The sequence below is a fragment of the Neomonachus schauinslandi genome, chromosome 1, assembly GCF_002201575.2.
Source record: "Neomonachus schauinslandi chromosome 1, ASM220157v2, whole genome shotgun sequence".
Classification (NCBI taxonomy): Eukaryota; Metazoa; Chordata; class Mammalia; order Carnivora; family Phocidae; genus Neomonachus; species Neomonachus schauinslandi.
In genome coordinates, this window is record NC_058403.1 from 111,498,333 (window position 1) to 111,514,079 (window position 15,747).

At 39.6% G+C, this 15,747-nt stretch overlaps 1 protein-coding gene across 2 annotated transcripts in view; it reads left to right on the forward strand.

Moving 5' to 3' along the window:
• Positions 1-7,327: 7,327 nt before the first annotated feature.
• The window catches only part of LOC110576783 (ceruloplasmin), a 47,142-nt gene continuing 38,722 nt past the window's right edge, over positions 7,328-15,747 (forward strand). For both annotated transcript variants that reach the window (XM_021685985.1, XM_021685984.1), the window contains exons 1-2: positions 7,328-7,498; positions 15,051-15,298. In XM_021685985.1, coding sequence (XP_021541660.1) covers positions 7,356-7,498; positions 15,051-15,298 — 391 coding nt within the window. In that variant the 5' untranslated portion in view covers positions 7,328-7,355. The remainder of the gene's footprint in view (positions 7,499-15,050; positions 15,299-15,747) is intronic.

The following is a 15,747-nucleotide window of genomic DNA, read 5'->3' on the forward strand; positions in this document are numbered from 1 at the left end:
TTTGTGTGTGAGCTGCTTCCTCTTTCTGTAAACGGTGTCACTGGAGTAGAGTCTGTAGTGGTGTAACAAGGTTTTCAACACATAGCAAAGGGTGTGAGCAAGAGGAACAAAGAGAGCAGGTACGATCTGAAGTCTAGCTCAGTTAGAAAAAAAAATACACAATCCAAGACTAACCCTGCACCATCAGCAAGCATCAAAAAAAAAAAAAATGAAATTCTCATAGCATGGTTGAACATTTGTATCAGTCTTTTAAATGCAAATCCATGTATTGTTATTAGACTGCAGGTTACAGACTGTGTAAGTGCCAGTCTTCCAGAGCCAAGAATAAGGACTCATGCTCTGACTTTGTATCTAACAATATGACCATTTGGGATGTGTTCTGCTACAAGTAACAGAAAACCCAGCTACAGGGATTACCAATGGTGTTTGTCTCATATTTTTAAGTAAGTTAGGAGGCTGCTAGTGTTGGTTCAGCAACTTGATGGTGCAAGGGCCAGTGTCTTTAATGTCCTTGGCCTTTCCCTCATGACTGTTGCCTCATGGTTGCAAGATGGTTGTTGCAACTCCAAATATTGTATACACATTGAAGGCAGAGAAGAAGGAAAAAAGAGTAGCACCAACCACATATTCTCCTTTTATCAGGAAAGTAAAAATCTTCTGAGGAGACCCAGCCAACTTCTTCCTGTGTCTCATTGGTCAAACCCCTCTTATATGCTGTTCTTAACTGCAAGGAAGGCTGAGAAAGAGCTTTTGTAGCTTTTGTAGAGGAAATAACAGGGAGAGGGGACTACACATGTCTTGTGCGTTGGCTAACAAACAGCTTATGCCTTAGACAATAAGAATATTTGAAATCAGAAATTAGTTAAATAAAAGGATTCAACGTGAGAATTGAAACCAAAGCCAGACTCTTCATTCCTTTTACTTTTTAACTTCTTAACTTCATAAGTAATATGCAAATACCCAGAATCTTATCAAGCAAATCCCTGACATCATTTCATTTACCCCAAGATACTCCAACTTCTGTCTCCAGAAGAGTACTTCTAAAAATTAATATGCTAATAATGCTATTATAACATTGGGCAAAAGTACCCAATATATATAACAATACTACTTCACTCCCTGCTGTTGAAACTAATAAGAACCTACAAAATATGGATGAAACTAGCCACGCCCCTTCCCCACAAGAAGCATTCCAGTCTGAGAATTTTAAAAGTGTTGCTGATAAAACTACACTATTCTGTAAGAAATTGCTAAAGGTGCTGCCCCAATGTCACCAAGAGTAATGCTTACTTCATCTACTCATTCACTTAAGAACACAATCCTAGGCTTTGGGATTCAGAGATGGACAGTAGTCAGAGTCTAGTAAAATAAACCCTAATTTAATGGATACATGAAGTGTGATTTAGTGAATGGAGTTGTAGGGAAAGGTAGTCAGCTGCATGCATCTTAACAGGAACAGTCAAAGACTAAGAATGCATCAGTGGGATGTGTCTCCTGCACAGCTATTGGAAGGTGCTCTCATTGTGATGATGAGTACCACCATTTCAACAGAAATATTGTTAGTGCAAAAAAAAATTTTTAAAAAGGAATATACTTTAAGAATATACACTCTTTTAGTCAAATTCTATACTTGCCAAGAAAATTTTGTTCCATAATATGATTTTCTAAGTAGATCTATAAACAAATTTTTTAAAAGATCAATTATATGGGGCACCTGGTTGCCTCAGTTGATAGAGCATGCAACTCTTGATCTCAGGGTCGTGAGTTCAAGACCCATGTTGAGTGTAGAGATTATTAAAAAAAATAAAAAAAATAAAAAGACCAATAATATATACCTATTCTCCTTTACTTTTAAATGAATAAATTACTATATTGACTGATTCTCCAAGTTTGCAAAATTCTCCAAAGGGAACCCTCTAAACTAATCATCTTTTTGTAAACTGACAAAATGAAGGTTCTGAATCTGCCAACTGCCAACCAGACCCTGGCCTAAATCCTTCCACAGCACAGAGAGACTGGGAAGCCCAGCCCAACTGTGGTCTGAAGCCATGTTCTACTGTCCTCAGGATCATAGTGCATCTCTGGGTCAGGGAGGACAAACCTGAATTCTGGCTACTCCACTTACTAGCTATGGGGTCCTTGACAAGGTATAAAATCTCTCTTATCCATAGTTTCCTCATCTGTAAAATGAAGATAATAATAATAATAATAATAATAATAATAATAATAATACTTATTTGTGATATTCTGTAAGCAAAATAATGGTCTCCCCCAAAGATGTCCTCATCCTAATCCTCAGCACCTATGGCTATATTACTGTCCGTGCAAAGGTGAATGAAGGTTGCAGAAGGAATTAAGGCTGCTCATCAACTAACCTTAAGATAGGGATTATTCAGGGTTATCAGGGTCCTTAGCAGTAGAAGAGGGGAGCAGAAGAGGAGGTCAGAGTGATGCAATGTCAGGATTCGACCTGCCATTGTTGGCTTATAGATCTCACTTTCCCCCGCATGAACCAAGGAATGTGGGCAGCCCCTAAAAACCGGAGCAAGCTAGGAAATGTGTTCTCCCCTAGAGCCTCGAAAAAGGAAGGCAGCCCCACTGACACCTTGACTTTAGCCCGGTGATGTAGGGGTCAGATTTCTGACAGCTAGAACTGTAAGATATTAAATTTACGTTGTTTCAAGCCACTGAGTTAGTGGCGATTTGTTAAAGCAGCAATAAAAAAAGTAGAAAAAAACAAAAAACTAATACATCTGCCCAATTGGTTATTGTGAAGATTAAATGAAATAAAATTTATAAAGCTCTTGGCACTGCTCTGGCATACAGTAATCAACGAATTGATGTTAGTGACCGTTCCTGTAGTTAACATTTATTCATTCTCTCAATTTTTATTAAGCTGTGTGTCAGGAACTATGCTGAGTGCCTGGGATTCAAGATAAAACAAGGCATAGTCATTGGCCCCAAGAAAGCCCAGTCTAATTGAGGAGACAGTCACATAAACAGATAATTCCAATACGAAATATGTATGAATCATGTTTTTAATTTTCAATATTTTATCATGCTTTGACATCTTTGGGGACCTTGCTAGGTGGGAAAAGACTGCCTCTCCCAGAGCTAGCTAATTCCTAGAGATAGTGAACAGCTTGCCAGTGAGCCAGACTTTCGTATGCAAACCAACCAATCCCTGAATCCATACCCCTAACCAACTCCTTTATGTAACTCACACACCAAGCCATAGTTCCTCTGCCCGAAATCAATCTGGAGCCAAGCATCAAACAACTAGAGACCATTCCTATGCCCCAAAGCCCGCTGAGATTATTCAAACTAGCCAACCATAAGCTATTTACTCTGCCCTGCCTTGCCTTTCCTACACAAATCCCAACGAAGGTTGTGGCCTATGCTTCCCCCAGTATCTGCTTCTGCCTCCTCAACAACGCTGGCCCTGCAAGACATGCGTGCCTCTTGTGTCTAGGGGAATTGTAACTTTTCTTTCAATGGCATTTGCCTCTTTATGTCATCACGGAGCCATCTTTTATAAATTAAGACCCAGGCACAAATCAAAGTGTTAAGAGCTATGCAAAATGTGTTGCCCCAGCATGGAATAGAAGCAAGAAGAAATGAGGTTAACCACAACAAGAGAGGAAGATGTTTCAAGAAAGTTGCACATTGGGGGCGCCTGGGTGGCTCAGTTGGTGAAGTGGTTAAGCAACTGCCTTCTGCTCGGGTCATGATTCCAGGGTCCTGACATTAGGCCCCCAGCCCAGCTCCCTGCTCAGCGGGGAGTCTGCTTCTCCCTCTGCCCCCACTCTCCCCTGCTCATGCTCTCTCATTCTCTTTCTTCCGAATAAATAAATAAAATCTTTTTTTTTAAGTCGCACGTTGAAGTTGTATGTAATCAAACCTTGTGAACAAGCTATTCTTTAACCTTTTATAAAAATAATTCTACTATTTTGGTTCCTTTTCATTGCTAATGAGTCATACGCTTTGATTTCTACATTGTTCACAGTGTAAGAAAACAAGAATGGAGTAATTGGAATCCTTATGCCATTAAAAAACAAATCTCCTTCCCCATTATAATGTAGACCTCGACACCATCAAGGCTTTTGCTAGATGAGAGTCTAGGATTTTTTTCTTCCCCTGTCTGTGACAGCTCTACCTGTCAGAATGTGCTGACCAGAACCTTGACCCATTAACAGGCAGCCAAAAGGGATGGAGCAACCAAAGACCAATTTGATAACCCCCTAAATAGTTATGAACTGAACAATAGAGAAGAGGATCAGCCAGGTTTGTGCTATACTAGTTCAAGTCAAAGCACTCATTATCAGAGTTCTGTATGTAACCACACTCACTGATAAAATTCCAGAGTTGCACAATTTCCTGTGAAAAAGATAGCATCGTGGTGGTCTGACTGGTCATGTAGAGAACGATCTGTGATTTTATACTGTTTCCTGCTGTCACAAAGTGAAAGACTGTCTTCGGTGGTTTGTTTCTTAGTAATTCTGACATGTTATGTTAAAAGCCAGTTGTCATGGATCAACCAAAAAAGAAACTAGAGGGTATAAGCAGGAATAGTGGAAGTAAAGAGAGATTGAATCTTGCCAGACAGAAATAAAGCTGAAGCTTCCTTGATTTTAGCCCTTATCAGCCCCAGGATCTCTTTTTTTTAACCTTTTTTTTTTGAAAGATTTTATTTATTTAAATAAGAGAGAGAGAGAAAGAGAGAGAGTATGAGTTGGGAGGGGAGGGGCAGAGAGAGAAGCAGGCTTCCCGCTGAGCAGGGCCTAACGTGGGGCTCCATCCAGGACCCTGGGCTCATGACCTGAGCCAAAGGTAGATGCTTAACTGACTGAGCCACCCAGGCGCCCCTAGCCCTAGGGTCTTAATTGCTAAATGCAGGTAAGACTCTCCAGAAATCTTTAAGACAACGAAGAAAAGAAATTGTGGAAAGTGATTAAAACTTGTGGTATGTGACTTTACTCAGGTTACTAAACAATTAGCTTGGCTGTGCAGTAATTATTTATAGCAAACTATAAAGGTGTACCCCAGGGTTCTGAGGTAGCAACCTTCTGACAGACGTAGTTAAGTGGATGAGCTATTTGGTCCCATCCAGGTTCCTCTCTTCTTTCTTGCGATGCTCTAAGTCCGCTGAGCCTCTCCTGTGGGTCCCCTGCTCTTCTTGTCTTACCCCAGTTTATGCTGCTGTGACACATTTCTTGAGCACAGAAGTTCTCAACTGCAACATTATTCAAAGTTCACTTTTGAGGTCCAACCCTGGAGTCACTGTAAGGAGGTTTGCAGTAAATGACCCTGTCAATGGCTGGTTGCTTATTAGCCCGCAGTGGCCTCTTTTTATTTAGACAGTACTAAGACTCAGATAATTCTGCCTACTTCCCGCCATTCAGCAGCTATATGCCTTTTAATGGGAAGGGTAACTGTTACAAAACAGGACAGTAAGATGGACTTCATCACCTTCCCTGCATTGCAACATCAAATATTTACTCCCACTGGGCAGGGGTGTTACTCTTTAACCATTTCATTTCGCCCTCAATATATGGGATGCTATGATTATACATTCTGAAGCCCTCAGTAACTACCTGAGCAGTTTTTGTTTGTTTGGGGTTTTTTGTTTTGTTTTGTTTTGTTTTTGGTGGGAGTGGGGTAGACTAGCTGAAAGAAGTGACAGGACTGTTGCTGGGATCTGATCACTGTCCTCACATGCCTCAGGTCTGAGTTTGGGCTTGGAGTAGAGGATGAGAAAGAAAGAAACGTCTGGAAAGCTGCTGGCTCATATAATGGCTTTGTGCCATTCTCCTTTTGGGAGAATGAATTGCTCAAAGATGTCCCCTCCGAGTAGACCATTTGGAAATAGGAGCCCCTCTAGGGCTCCAGTATTTAAAAGGAACAGCACCTTGCAAGGTACAGATTTTGGCCAGTTGTCCTCTCAGTGGGCATGAGGACACAATAGTTAAATGTGGCTCTAGGAGGAGGTCTTGGGACATCCTGGGCAATGTGATTCAGTTGTCTGTATCAGGGCAATTAGTTAAGATATTATGACCTGGTGAGAGAAGCATCTCTACTATGTGCCTTAACGTGGTGAGTCATTTTAATTACCATCTGGACAATAGTCGCTGAGACTGAGATTTTACAGGTGAGGAAACTGAGGCCAGGGTTAAGTATCTTGTCTGATGTGACATGGTGCCATCGGATTTTGATTTTCATCCTGCTGTCTTCCCTGGCACTCATTATTGTCTTTCTCTGATTTGTTTTTCTCTCTAGCACTTGCTGCTAATACTAGCTATTTCACTCTTCATTTATACATTGCCAGTCTCTCACAAGTAGACTGTAAGCTGATGAAGGTAGGGACTCATGTCTGCTGCATCCCCAGCGCTTAGAACAGGACCTGGCGCATAGCAGGTTCTCTCGGTAACACTTACTAAATTAATGAATTGTACAAACATCCGGGTCCTTTCTCCTATACCAGTCTACTTTTATAAACAACTTCGGGCAAATAATAATGCATTGAAAGATTCTAGAGGAAAAGGTTATATTAACACAAAGTGTGCAATGTCACAACGAGGATTTTTTGTTAATAAACTTCTATTTACTTCTGATAATAAAATTCTGTTTATTAAGACCAACCTTTGCCTTTGCAAACAGATTTACTAAGGTCTGATTTCTCTGATGATAAAACAGAATTATCAACCCCTGTTGTGCTCTGTTATTTGCATATAGTAATGCAGAATAATATGGTAAACTTTCTATGAAAGTAAGTGCAGAGCATACAAAATAGATAAATCCTTCAAAATAAGATTCTTATTTGGGGTACTTAAATTTGGCAAGCTAAATATCAGGTTTTGTGGGGTACTTAAATTTGGCAAGCTAAATATCAGGTTTTGTATCAAGTTGCGACTAAGTATTGGTAGCCATTTCAAAAGTAAAGAGTGACATGTTTTAAACCACTTTGCATAATTTCCTCCTAATTTATTAAGAGTTCACTGTGTGCAGGCCACTGTACTGTGGCTTATTGTTCGAGGAACAAAGGGAGCATTTAGAGATGATTTTTACCCTCCTGGAATTTACGCAATAAATGGAAGAAGGCAGAGTTATGCACACTCTAGTGGCTCCAACAATAACTGTCGACTTTTTATTTGTCATCAGAGAAGCCTGGCAACAGAAAACTTTTCTCTCTGGATTTACGAGAAATGAGCTGAAGTGGGAAACGTTATTTGCTTTGACGAAACAATTTACTTTTGTGCAACATTAAGTTGTGTCAAACAAGCAAATAAAGGAAGAAACTTAAAATTGCCTGCTTCTGATTTCACTTCATTGCTTCTCAGGCTCCAAGAGGAAAAAACATGAAGATTTTGTGGCTGAGTATTTTTCTGTTTTTATATAGTAACTCAGCCTGGGCAAAAGAGAAGCATTATTACATCGGAATTATTGAAACAACTTGGGACTATGCCTCTGACAGTGAGCAGAAACTTATCTCAGTTGACACGTAAGTCACTATTTTTATTGTTTATAGACCAAATTTATAAACTATCAATTAAAAAATAAAGGCAATAAGATAAAATATTTTATTAATTTGTTGTAAATTGAAAGAGCAAAATGTGGACTGGATATCCAGGAAACTTTAATAAATCTCTAAATTCCTGGGCATTTTTTGGTGAGGGAGAAAGGCGGCCCTACACCCATCCCCTCCGTCCCAGGGGATCTGCGGGCGCTCCTTGTTACCTCCCCTGGTTATTATTTTGTCTCTCATCAGGGATGAGTCTTCTTGTCTGTTTATGCTGAGGATCCTTAATTTAAATAATGACAGTGTAAAATGTTATGTTAATAAATGTTATATATTTATTGATTACTAGTAGGTAAAAAATAAAATTAAAAAATGTTTAAATAATAAAATGTTTTTTGATCCTCTAAAACATCATTTATAGAAATTAAACACAATTTTAACAACTATGACTGCACCCAGTACTTGTTGGATGACTCCGGACAGTTAATTCAGTTTAATCTCTCTCAGCCTCAGCTTGCTAATCTGTAAAATGGAGATAAAGAATACCTCATAGGGTTCTTGGAAGAGTGGGTGCATTTAAAGCTCTTAGTACGGTGCTTGGTCCATCACACATGTACAAAAAAATGTGAGATATCTATTGTGATGGCCCCCCAAAAAACTCGGTGTGACTTAAATGTTTTCATGTTTTAGGTGAAAGCCCCCTTATTTCAAGCAATAGTCACCATACAGAAAAGCAAGAGTATAGTTCTCCTTGACATTTTTATACTGGAAGTTTATACTGAGGTCATCACTTTTAATAATGCTCATTAATTGTCACCACACTCAATGCTCACTACTTCTAACAATGTATTTTAATGGTGATAAAGCACAAATGAACCCAATGACCATCAGCTGCTAAGATTATATCTTTAAAAATAGCTAAGCAAGTATGCCAATTTTCATAATCTTTGATTATGTTGATGGGTATATGCTATTCTCATTCATTTTATGTATGTTTGAAATTTTTCACAGTAAAAAATAAATGCATAGCTGATAATATCTGTCAAGTTATTAATTTAGTAATATACAATAAGAAAAGTTTCTGACCTAAAAATAACTGATTGTAAACAAAACTAATACACCCTGCAATAATTTTTTTAAAGCCTGGTTTTGAGGTAGCATTCTCTTCTTAGGAATATGACCTCTTTTCATGACTTCACCAAGCTATTTTGTATGGTGGCAGTATTTTCCCTGATTAAATACAATGTAAATTATATGCGGTTTCTATAGGGAAACAAAACACTATACTCCATGCCCCCATCCACCATTCTTCTGCTCTTATTCATGATCAAAAAATCAAATCAGCTTTACTGGACATAAACTAAGTGCAAGACATTGCCCCAAACATGCTTCAATAAAGAAGTCTGTAATTCCAGAAGTGAGAGAAGAGAGAGGGTGTTTATTAAGAATGCTGGGGGAGGGGAACTGGGGGACAGAGAATTTCTTTGGTTTTAAATACTCTTGTGTCTTGTCGGGGCTTAGGGAGTTTGCACAACATTGGTTTGATAATCTGTGGTTTCAACAACAACCTAGAGTCATGTGAACTCTAAATGGCACTGCTCATTCTGCCTGTGATCTTTTTTTAAAAAAAATATATCTGAACTGTGACTATTGAACAGAGCTTTAGCAATTTCACCAATACTCTACTAAACTTTTTGTAAAGATGAGTTTAGGTAGCAACTTGTTTCTCCCTTCTCTGTCTCTGATTACCAGCATGTCCAGCAGTCTTAGTTTGTTCAGGCTGCTAGAGCAAAATATTACAGATTGGGTAGCTTATTAACAACAGAAATTTATTTTTCAGTTTTAGAGGCTGAGAAGTTCAAAGTCAAGGTACCAGCATGGCCATGTTCTAGTAAGAGCTCTCTTCCTGGTTCATAGCCTTTTCACTGTGTCCTCACATGGTGGAAGAAGCTACAAATCTCTCTGGAGCCTCTTTCAGAGGACCCTAATCCCATTTATGAGGGCTCCATTTTCATGACCTAGGTACATCCCAAAGGCCCCATCTCCTTATCCATCATATTAGAGGTGGTCTTAAAACTCCAGAACCCGTATGTATGAAGAGCTAGAGCTCTCATTGTCTATATTATATTCAATGGCACAGTTGCCTTTAAAATAGGGTGATGACTCAGCAAAGGAAACAGTCAACAAAACTAAAAGGCAACCTATGGAATGGGGGAAGATATTTGCAAATGTCTTATCAGATAAAGGGCTAGTATCCAAAATCTATAAAGGACTTATCAAACCCAACACCCAAACCACAAAAAATCCAGTCAAGAAATGGGCAGAAGACATAAACAGACATTTCTCCAGAGAAGACATACAAATGGCCAACAGACACATGAAAAAATGCTCAACATCACTGATCATCAGGGAGATACAAATCAAAACCACAATGAGATACCATTGCACACCAATCAGAATGGCTGAAATTAACAATTCAGGAAACAACAGATGTTGGCGACTATCGGGAATGCAAGCTGGTGCAGCCACTCTGGAAAACAGTATGGAGGTTCCTCAAAAAGTTAAAAATAGAGGTACCGTATGACCCATCAATTGCCTTACTAGGTATTTATCCAAAGGATATAAACATAATGATTTGAAGGGGGCACATGCACCCCAGTGTTTCTGGTAGCCATGTCCACAATAGCCAAACTATGGAAAGAGCCCAGATGTCTATCGACAGATGAATGGAGAAAGAGGTGGTATTATATACAATGGAATACTACTGAGCCATCAAAAAGAATGAAATCTTGCCATTTGCAACAATGTGGTTGGAGCTAGAGGGTATTATGCTAAGTGAAATAAGTCAGTCAGAGAAAGACAAATACCATATGATTTCACTCATACGTGGAATTTAAGAAATAAAACAGATGAACATAGGGGAAGGAAAGGAAAAATAAAATAAGATGAAAATAGGGAGGCAAACCATAAGAGACTCTTAACTCTAGAAAACAAACTGAGGGTTGCCAGAGGGGTGGTGGGTGGGGGTAAGAGGTAACTGGGTGATAGGCATTAAGAAGGACACTTGAGGGCGCCTGGGTGGCTCAGATGGTTAAGCGTCTGCCTTCGGCTCAGGTCATGATCCTGGAGTCCTGGGATCGACTCCCGCATCAGGCTCCCTGCTCCGCGGGGAGTCTGCTTCTCCTCCCTCTGACCCTCCTCCCTCTCCTGCTCTCTGTCTCTCGTTCTCTCTCTCTCAAATAAATAAATAAAATCTTTCAAAAAAAAAAAAAAAAGAAGGACACTTGATGTAATGAGCACTGGGTGTTGTATGCAACTGATGAATCACTCAATTCTACCCCTGAAACTAAAAATATAGTATATGTTAACTACATTGAATTTAAATGAAGAATTTTTAAAAATAAATAAATAAATAATAAAATAAAATAAAAATAGGGTGATGATCTGGGTGTGCCTAATCTAAACCAGAGAATTCCTAGTGGAAGAAGAGGAAGAAGAAGAGATTTGAGGTGATTCAACAAACTGCTGTTGACTCACATTTGGAAGAGGCCAATTGAGAAGGAATACAGGTGGCTGTGAGGAGCTGAGTAAGGTCCTCCATTTACAGCCAGCCAGGAAGTGGGGATTTTAATCCTACAACCACAGTGAACTGAATTCTGCCAAAAACCTGAATGAGTTTGGAAGTGGATTTCTCCAGCACCTCCAGATGAGTGCTCAGCCCCTCCAGCACCTTGATGTCAGCCTTGTGATAACCTGAGCGGAGAAGCCAGTCACGCCGGGCCAGACTTCTGACCCACAAAGCTGTGAAATAATCAGTGGGTGTTGTTTGAAGCTGTTATGTGATAATTTGTTATTTGGCAATAGAAAACTAATCTTCTGTGTCTACACTGATGAAGCCAAGAATCCAGAAACTTTTCCCATATATTACCCATATGTTAGTAATCACGTCTAAACATAAACCAAGACCACTCAAGTGCATTCTGAATTTATGGAAGGATGTAGCATTATTATTGTCTTACTAAGGCAGTATAAATTTTTTTAAAAATTCCACTACCATTAAAAACTCACTTCTGAGTATGAATCTACCAGAAATTGTAAGGGTTGGCTACAGGATTCTAGAAGTTGGGGGGGTAAAAAAGAGGGATGTGATTACTGTAATGAGTAGAAAAGAGCATGTTACAATTGTCAACAGGAAGAACTACAATTAATATGAATTATCTGGTTCAAAGATCAGCTATAATGGATTCTTTTGACTGAATATCTGACTGTCAAACTTCCTGCAAACTTCCAGTAACTGACCCTTGTCCTCAAGCTGTGTTCTTGAAATTAAATAGACATCTTCTTATGACCCTTTGATATTCCTTTGGAGACAGAACATAATTAAATAGACCTCCCTTAGACTATCACATGATATGAAATATTTCCCAATTTGGTTAATTTTATTTCAAAAAAAAAAAGATGGGAAACATATTTCGCATATTGCTGTGTATATAAAAGGAATTCCAAATGTTAAAAACCCTGAATATATGTTATAACTTCAGATCAATTATTTCAAAAGAAGCTTTTGCCTCCCCCAAATCTCCGTGTACAAAGAGTGAATCCCAAGGCTTAGGCAGCGCTCCTCCTGTATCAGGAGGTGATTAATACAGGGGAACTTCTGTGCAATGAAGGCATCCCACAAAACTCACTGCATTTTACTGAAGTGGGATGAGACATGCCTCAAGTGTTTCAGAGTCACATTCAGAAAATATAGATATACAGAGTATTTGAGTGAAGCCTTAAAAATTTGAGGGTCAATGTAAAATGTGTATCAAGAGGGCATTTTAGAACACAGATTAGAATCTCGACTTAAATTATCTCCAGGACTAATCTCCTACCACTAGGAGACACTGGAGAAAGTTTACGCTCAGACTTGGATGGGCCTGTGTAAGACTGAGTGCTGGGGTGACCAGAGAGGAATTCCATCTCCGCGCTGTGAGCTGTGCTCTAGCCGTGTGCCTGACTGAAATTGTACTCCCGTGAACCTCTTCACAGCAGTACCATCTGGATGAATCTGCTTTTAATCTCAGTGGCCTTCAGTGCCTCAGAATTTTGCTGTTGTTAAAACACCTCCTTATTAGGACTCCTCCTGTTCATGCTAATGCTGCAGTGTTAGAGGAAGAATTCACCCCCCTGTCCTGCTGTTTTCCCATGCATATTGATGCCCTTGAAGTCCCCCTGAGCCTTCCTGAATTCGTTTTTCTATTTTATTCTAATGAAATGGAAAGTCCAACACACAATTAGAAAACAATTAGGAGAAATGAAGCAAAAGATGTCACTTCTTTGTGTTCTAACTTCCAGTTTGGCCCCCTTCCCATCAAAAGGGTTCATTTCTCAGTGAACAATTTGAGAGTCCTGGAGTTCACGCAATCCAGGAAAAATGGCATCCTCGGTATATGGTGACAACAATGAGATACTCATTGTCAAAGTCCTCTGGTCAATCCAGGGCATGGTGCTCTGCTATTTCCAGCACCTGCTGCTGCTGCCCAAGCTCAGCCACCAGAACCACTGCCGAGCAGCTACGCTCACTGGCTCCAGTACTCAGATTTAATCTGATGTCCTCATGCAACTATAGCAACAGAAGTCTGGCCACTACCAGGGTAGGGTCTGGAAACAGGACTTGCCACTTTTCTGTCTCACTGTCCCAAGAAATCCCACTGCCTCTGGGATTAAGCAGCTCTCTTCCCCTTCACTTTGGAGTCTCCCGTATTCAGGTTATCCATGGTCCAGCGCTGCCCGCCCCCAACAGAACACACCAACACACTGGGGTGTTTGTTAGTAACTACGGATGCCTGAGCCCCAGCCTAGATGCACACCATCAGAATCAATGGGGCTGGGGCTCAGGAGCTTGTATTTCATCAAGGTCTTCAGTAGATTCCCATGCACATTAAAACTTAAGAAATATTAGGCTGCAAGCCTAGATTTTGGAAGAACTGGGCCTTTAAACTCTGCAGCAACATTAGTCCAGAGCTCCCAGACAAGCCCTCCTCTTGTCTTGAAGAAAAGAAGGAAAAGTCTCTCTCACTCTTTTCATTGAGCTTACAGCTGAGGAAATAAGACAAAGTTTATTCTCCAGTCAGATCTTCCGGCTCCACGGGGACTGAGTAGAAACCGTAAGGCATCAGAGGTCACTGAGGGGAAAGTTGGCAAAACACACACACACACACACACACTCACACCAAGAAATACAAACCTCAGATCATCATCCTGAGTGTTAGCAGTTTTTATTCTACTGGAGGAGATCCCATTTGTGGTGGAGCTTGCCAAAGTCCAGGTTTTAAGTGGGTCCTCCACATGGGCAGATGGTGTAACCCACAAATCGATCTTCCTGAGCTATTCAGAGCCTTCTGTTAAGGACAACATAAGAATCACTTTAAAAGTTTGAATACCAAACTCACTTTCTTCCTTTTCCTTTCTTGTCTTTCTTTCTCCTCCTCCCCCTGCTCCCCTGGCCCAGTTATAATTTAATTTGCTCATATTTTTAGAAAGTTTTGAGCAACTATGAATCAACCACTAAGCAGAAAGTAAACGTTCAGTGTTCAAGTATTTTCAGTTGCAAGGGATTAAAAGAACATAAGAGTAATTTGAATCCAAAGGTAATTTTAAAACCCACATGTACTGCACGCATCAATTCCAATCTTGGTTTAGTGCTGCTAAAAGAAATACAAATGGTAAAATTAATTTAGCATCATTAATTTTATTTATATAGGAAAACAAAATATATGCACACGTTGAAGTCTCAAATATCAAGATTAACTGCTTATAAACTCATTTTTTTCTAGTAGTTGAAAGAGGTATACCATAAGTGAGTAACGTGTTAACTGCTTTATTTTAATATTTCACTTTAATTTTGTATTTTATTTCATAATACCTCTGGGTTTTAACATAAAAATCCTGCAGAAAAATACTCTGGTGGATCATAGGGGAAGAGAGGAAAAAATGAAACAAGATGAAAACAGAGAGGGAGACAAACCATAAGAGACTCTTAATCTCGGGAAACAAACAGGGTTGCTGGAGTGGAGGGGGCTGGGAGGGATAGGGTGGCTGGGTGATGGACACTGGGGAGGGTATGTGCTATGGTGAACCCTGTGAATTATGTAAGACTGATGAATCACAGACCTGTACCCCTGAAACAAATAATACATTATATATTAATAAAAGATTATCAGACCACAAAAAATAATTAATTAATTAATCTCTTAAAAAAACCAAAAACAAAAAAAGAAAAATACTGTTGTAAGATACACCATATTTTTATGGTGCCTTCACACATGATTCTCTAATACACACCTGATGTGGGATGCCTCACTTAATTAAAATAGCAGGGTAAGTACCCACTCACCTCTTCATTTTTTGGAAGCATCCATACAACAGTAGGGAAACATTTAATGTGATATGGTTATTAATCTCTCTTTAGTTACATGAGATGTTACAATTATAATGTTATCCCCCAAAATGATGGCTTCTGATAGAGTTGTCTTCTTTTCCTTTCTAGGGGACATCCCGATACCTATCTTCAAAATGGCCCAAATAGAATTGGAAGGTTCTATAAGAAGGCCTTGTATCTTCAGTACACAAACAAAACCTTTACAACAGTTATAGAAAAACCTATCTGGCTGGGGTTTTTAGGCCCTATTATCAAAGCTGAAACTGGAGATAAGGTTTATGTACACTTCAAAAACTTTGCCTCTAGGCCCTACACTTTTCATCCACATGGAATAACTTACTATAAGGAACATGAGGGTAAGTTCAGCTCATATTCTAGCTGGAATTTCCTCTTAATTCTCAGTAGGAGCACTTTTTTAACTTCTAAGATTATGGCCTCCCTTCCTGGATAAGATCTATAACTTTGTCGTTTAGCTGTAAACGATTTTATTAAGTATTTTGGTTCATCATCATAATGCTGAGTTTCTCTTAGATGTGCTTGCTTGTGTGAAGTGTGAATGTGATGGGACTTCTGGGTAGATGGATGGAGTGAGTCAGTGAGAACTGGGACTTCCCTCCCAGCGCCCCGCACCTCGCCAGCCAAAGAGAATGAGAGAACTAGGCAATGGGAATTAAGGCCTAGAAAAGGCAAACATCCAGAGGGAGGAAACAGGACTCAAGATAGGGATTGTCTCATCTCTGAAGTTCTTACGTGTGAATATACCGTGGCCGCTGTCCTGTCCCATCCTAACTTGGGATAAACTCTG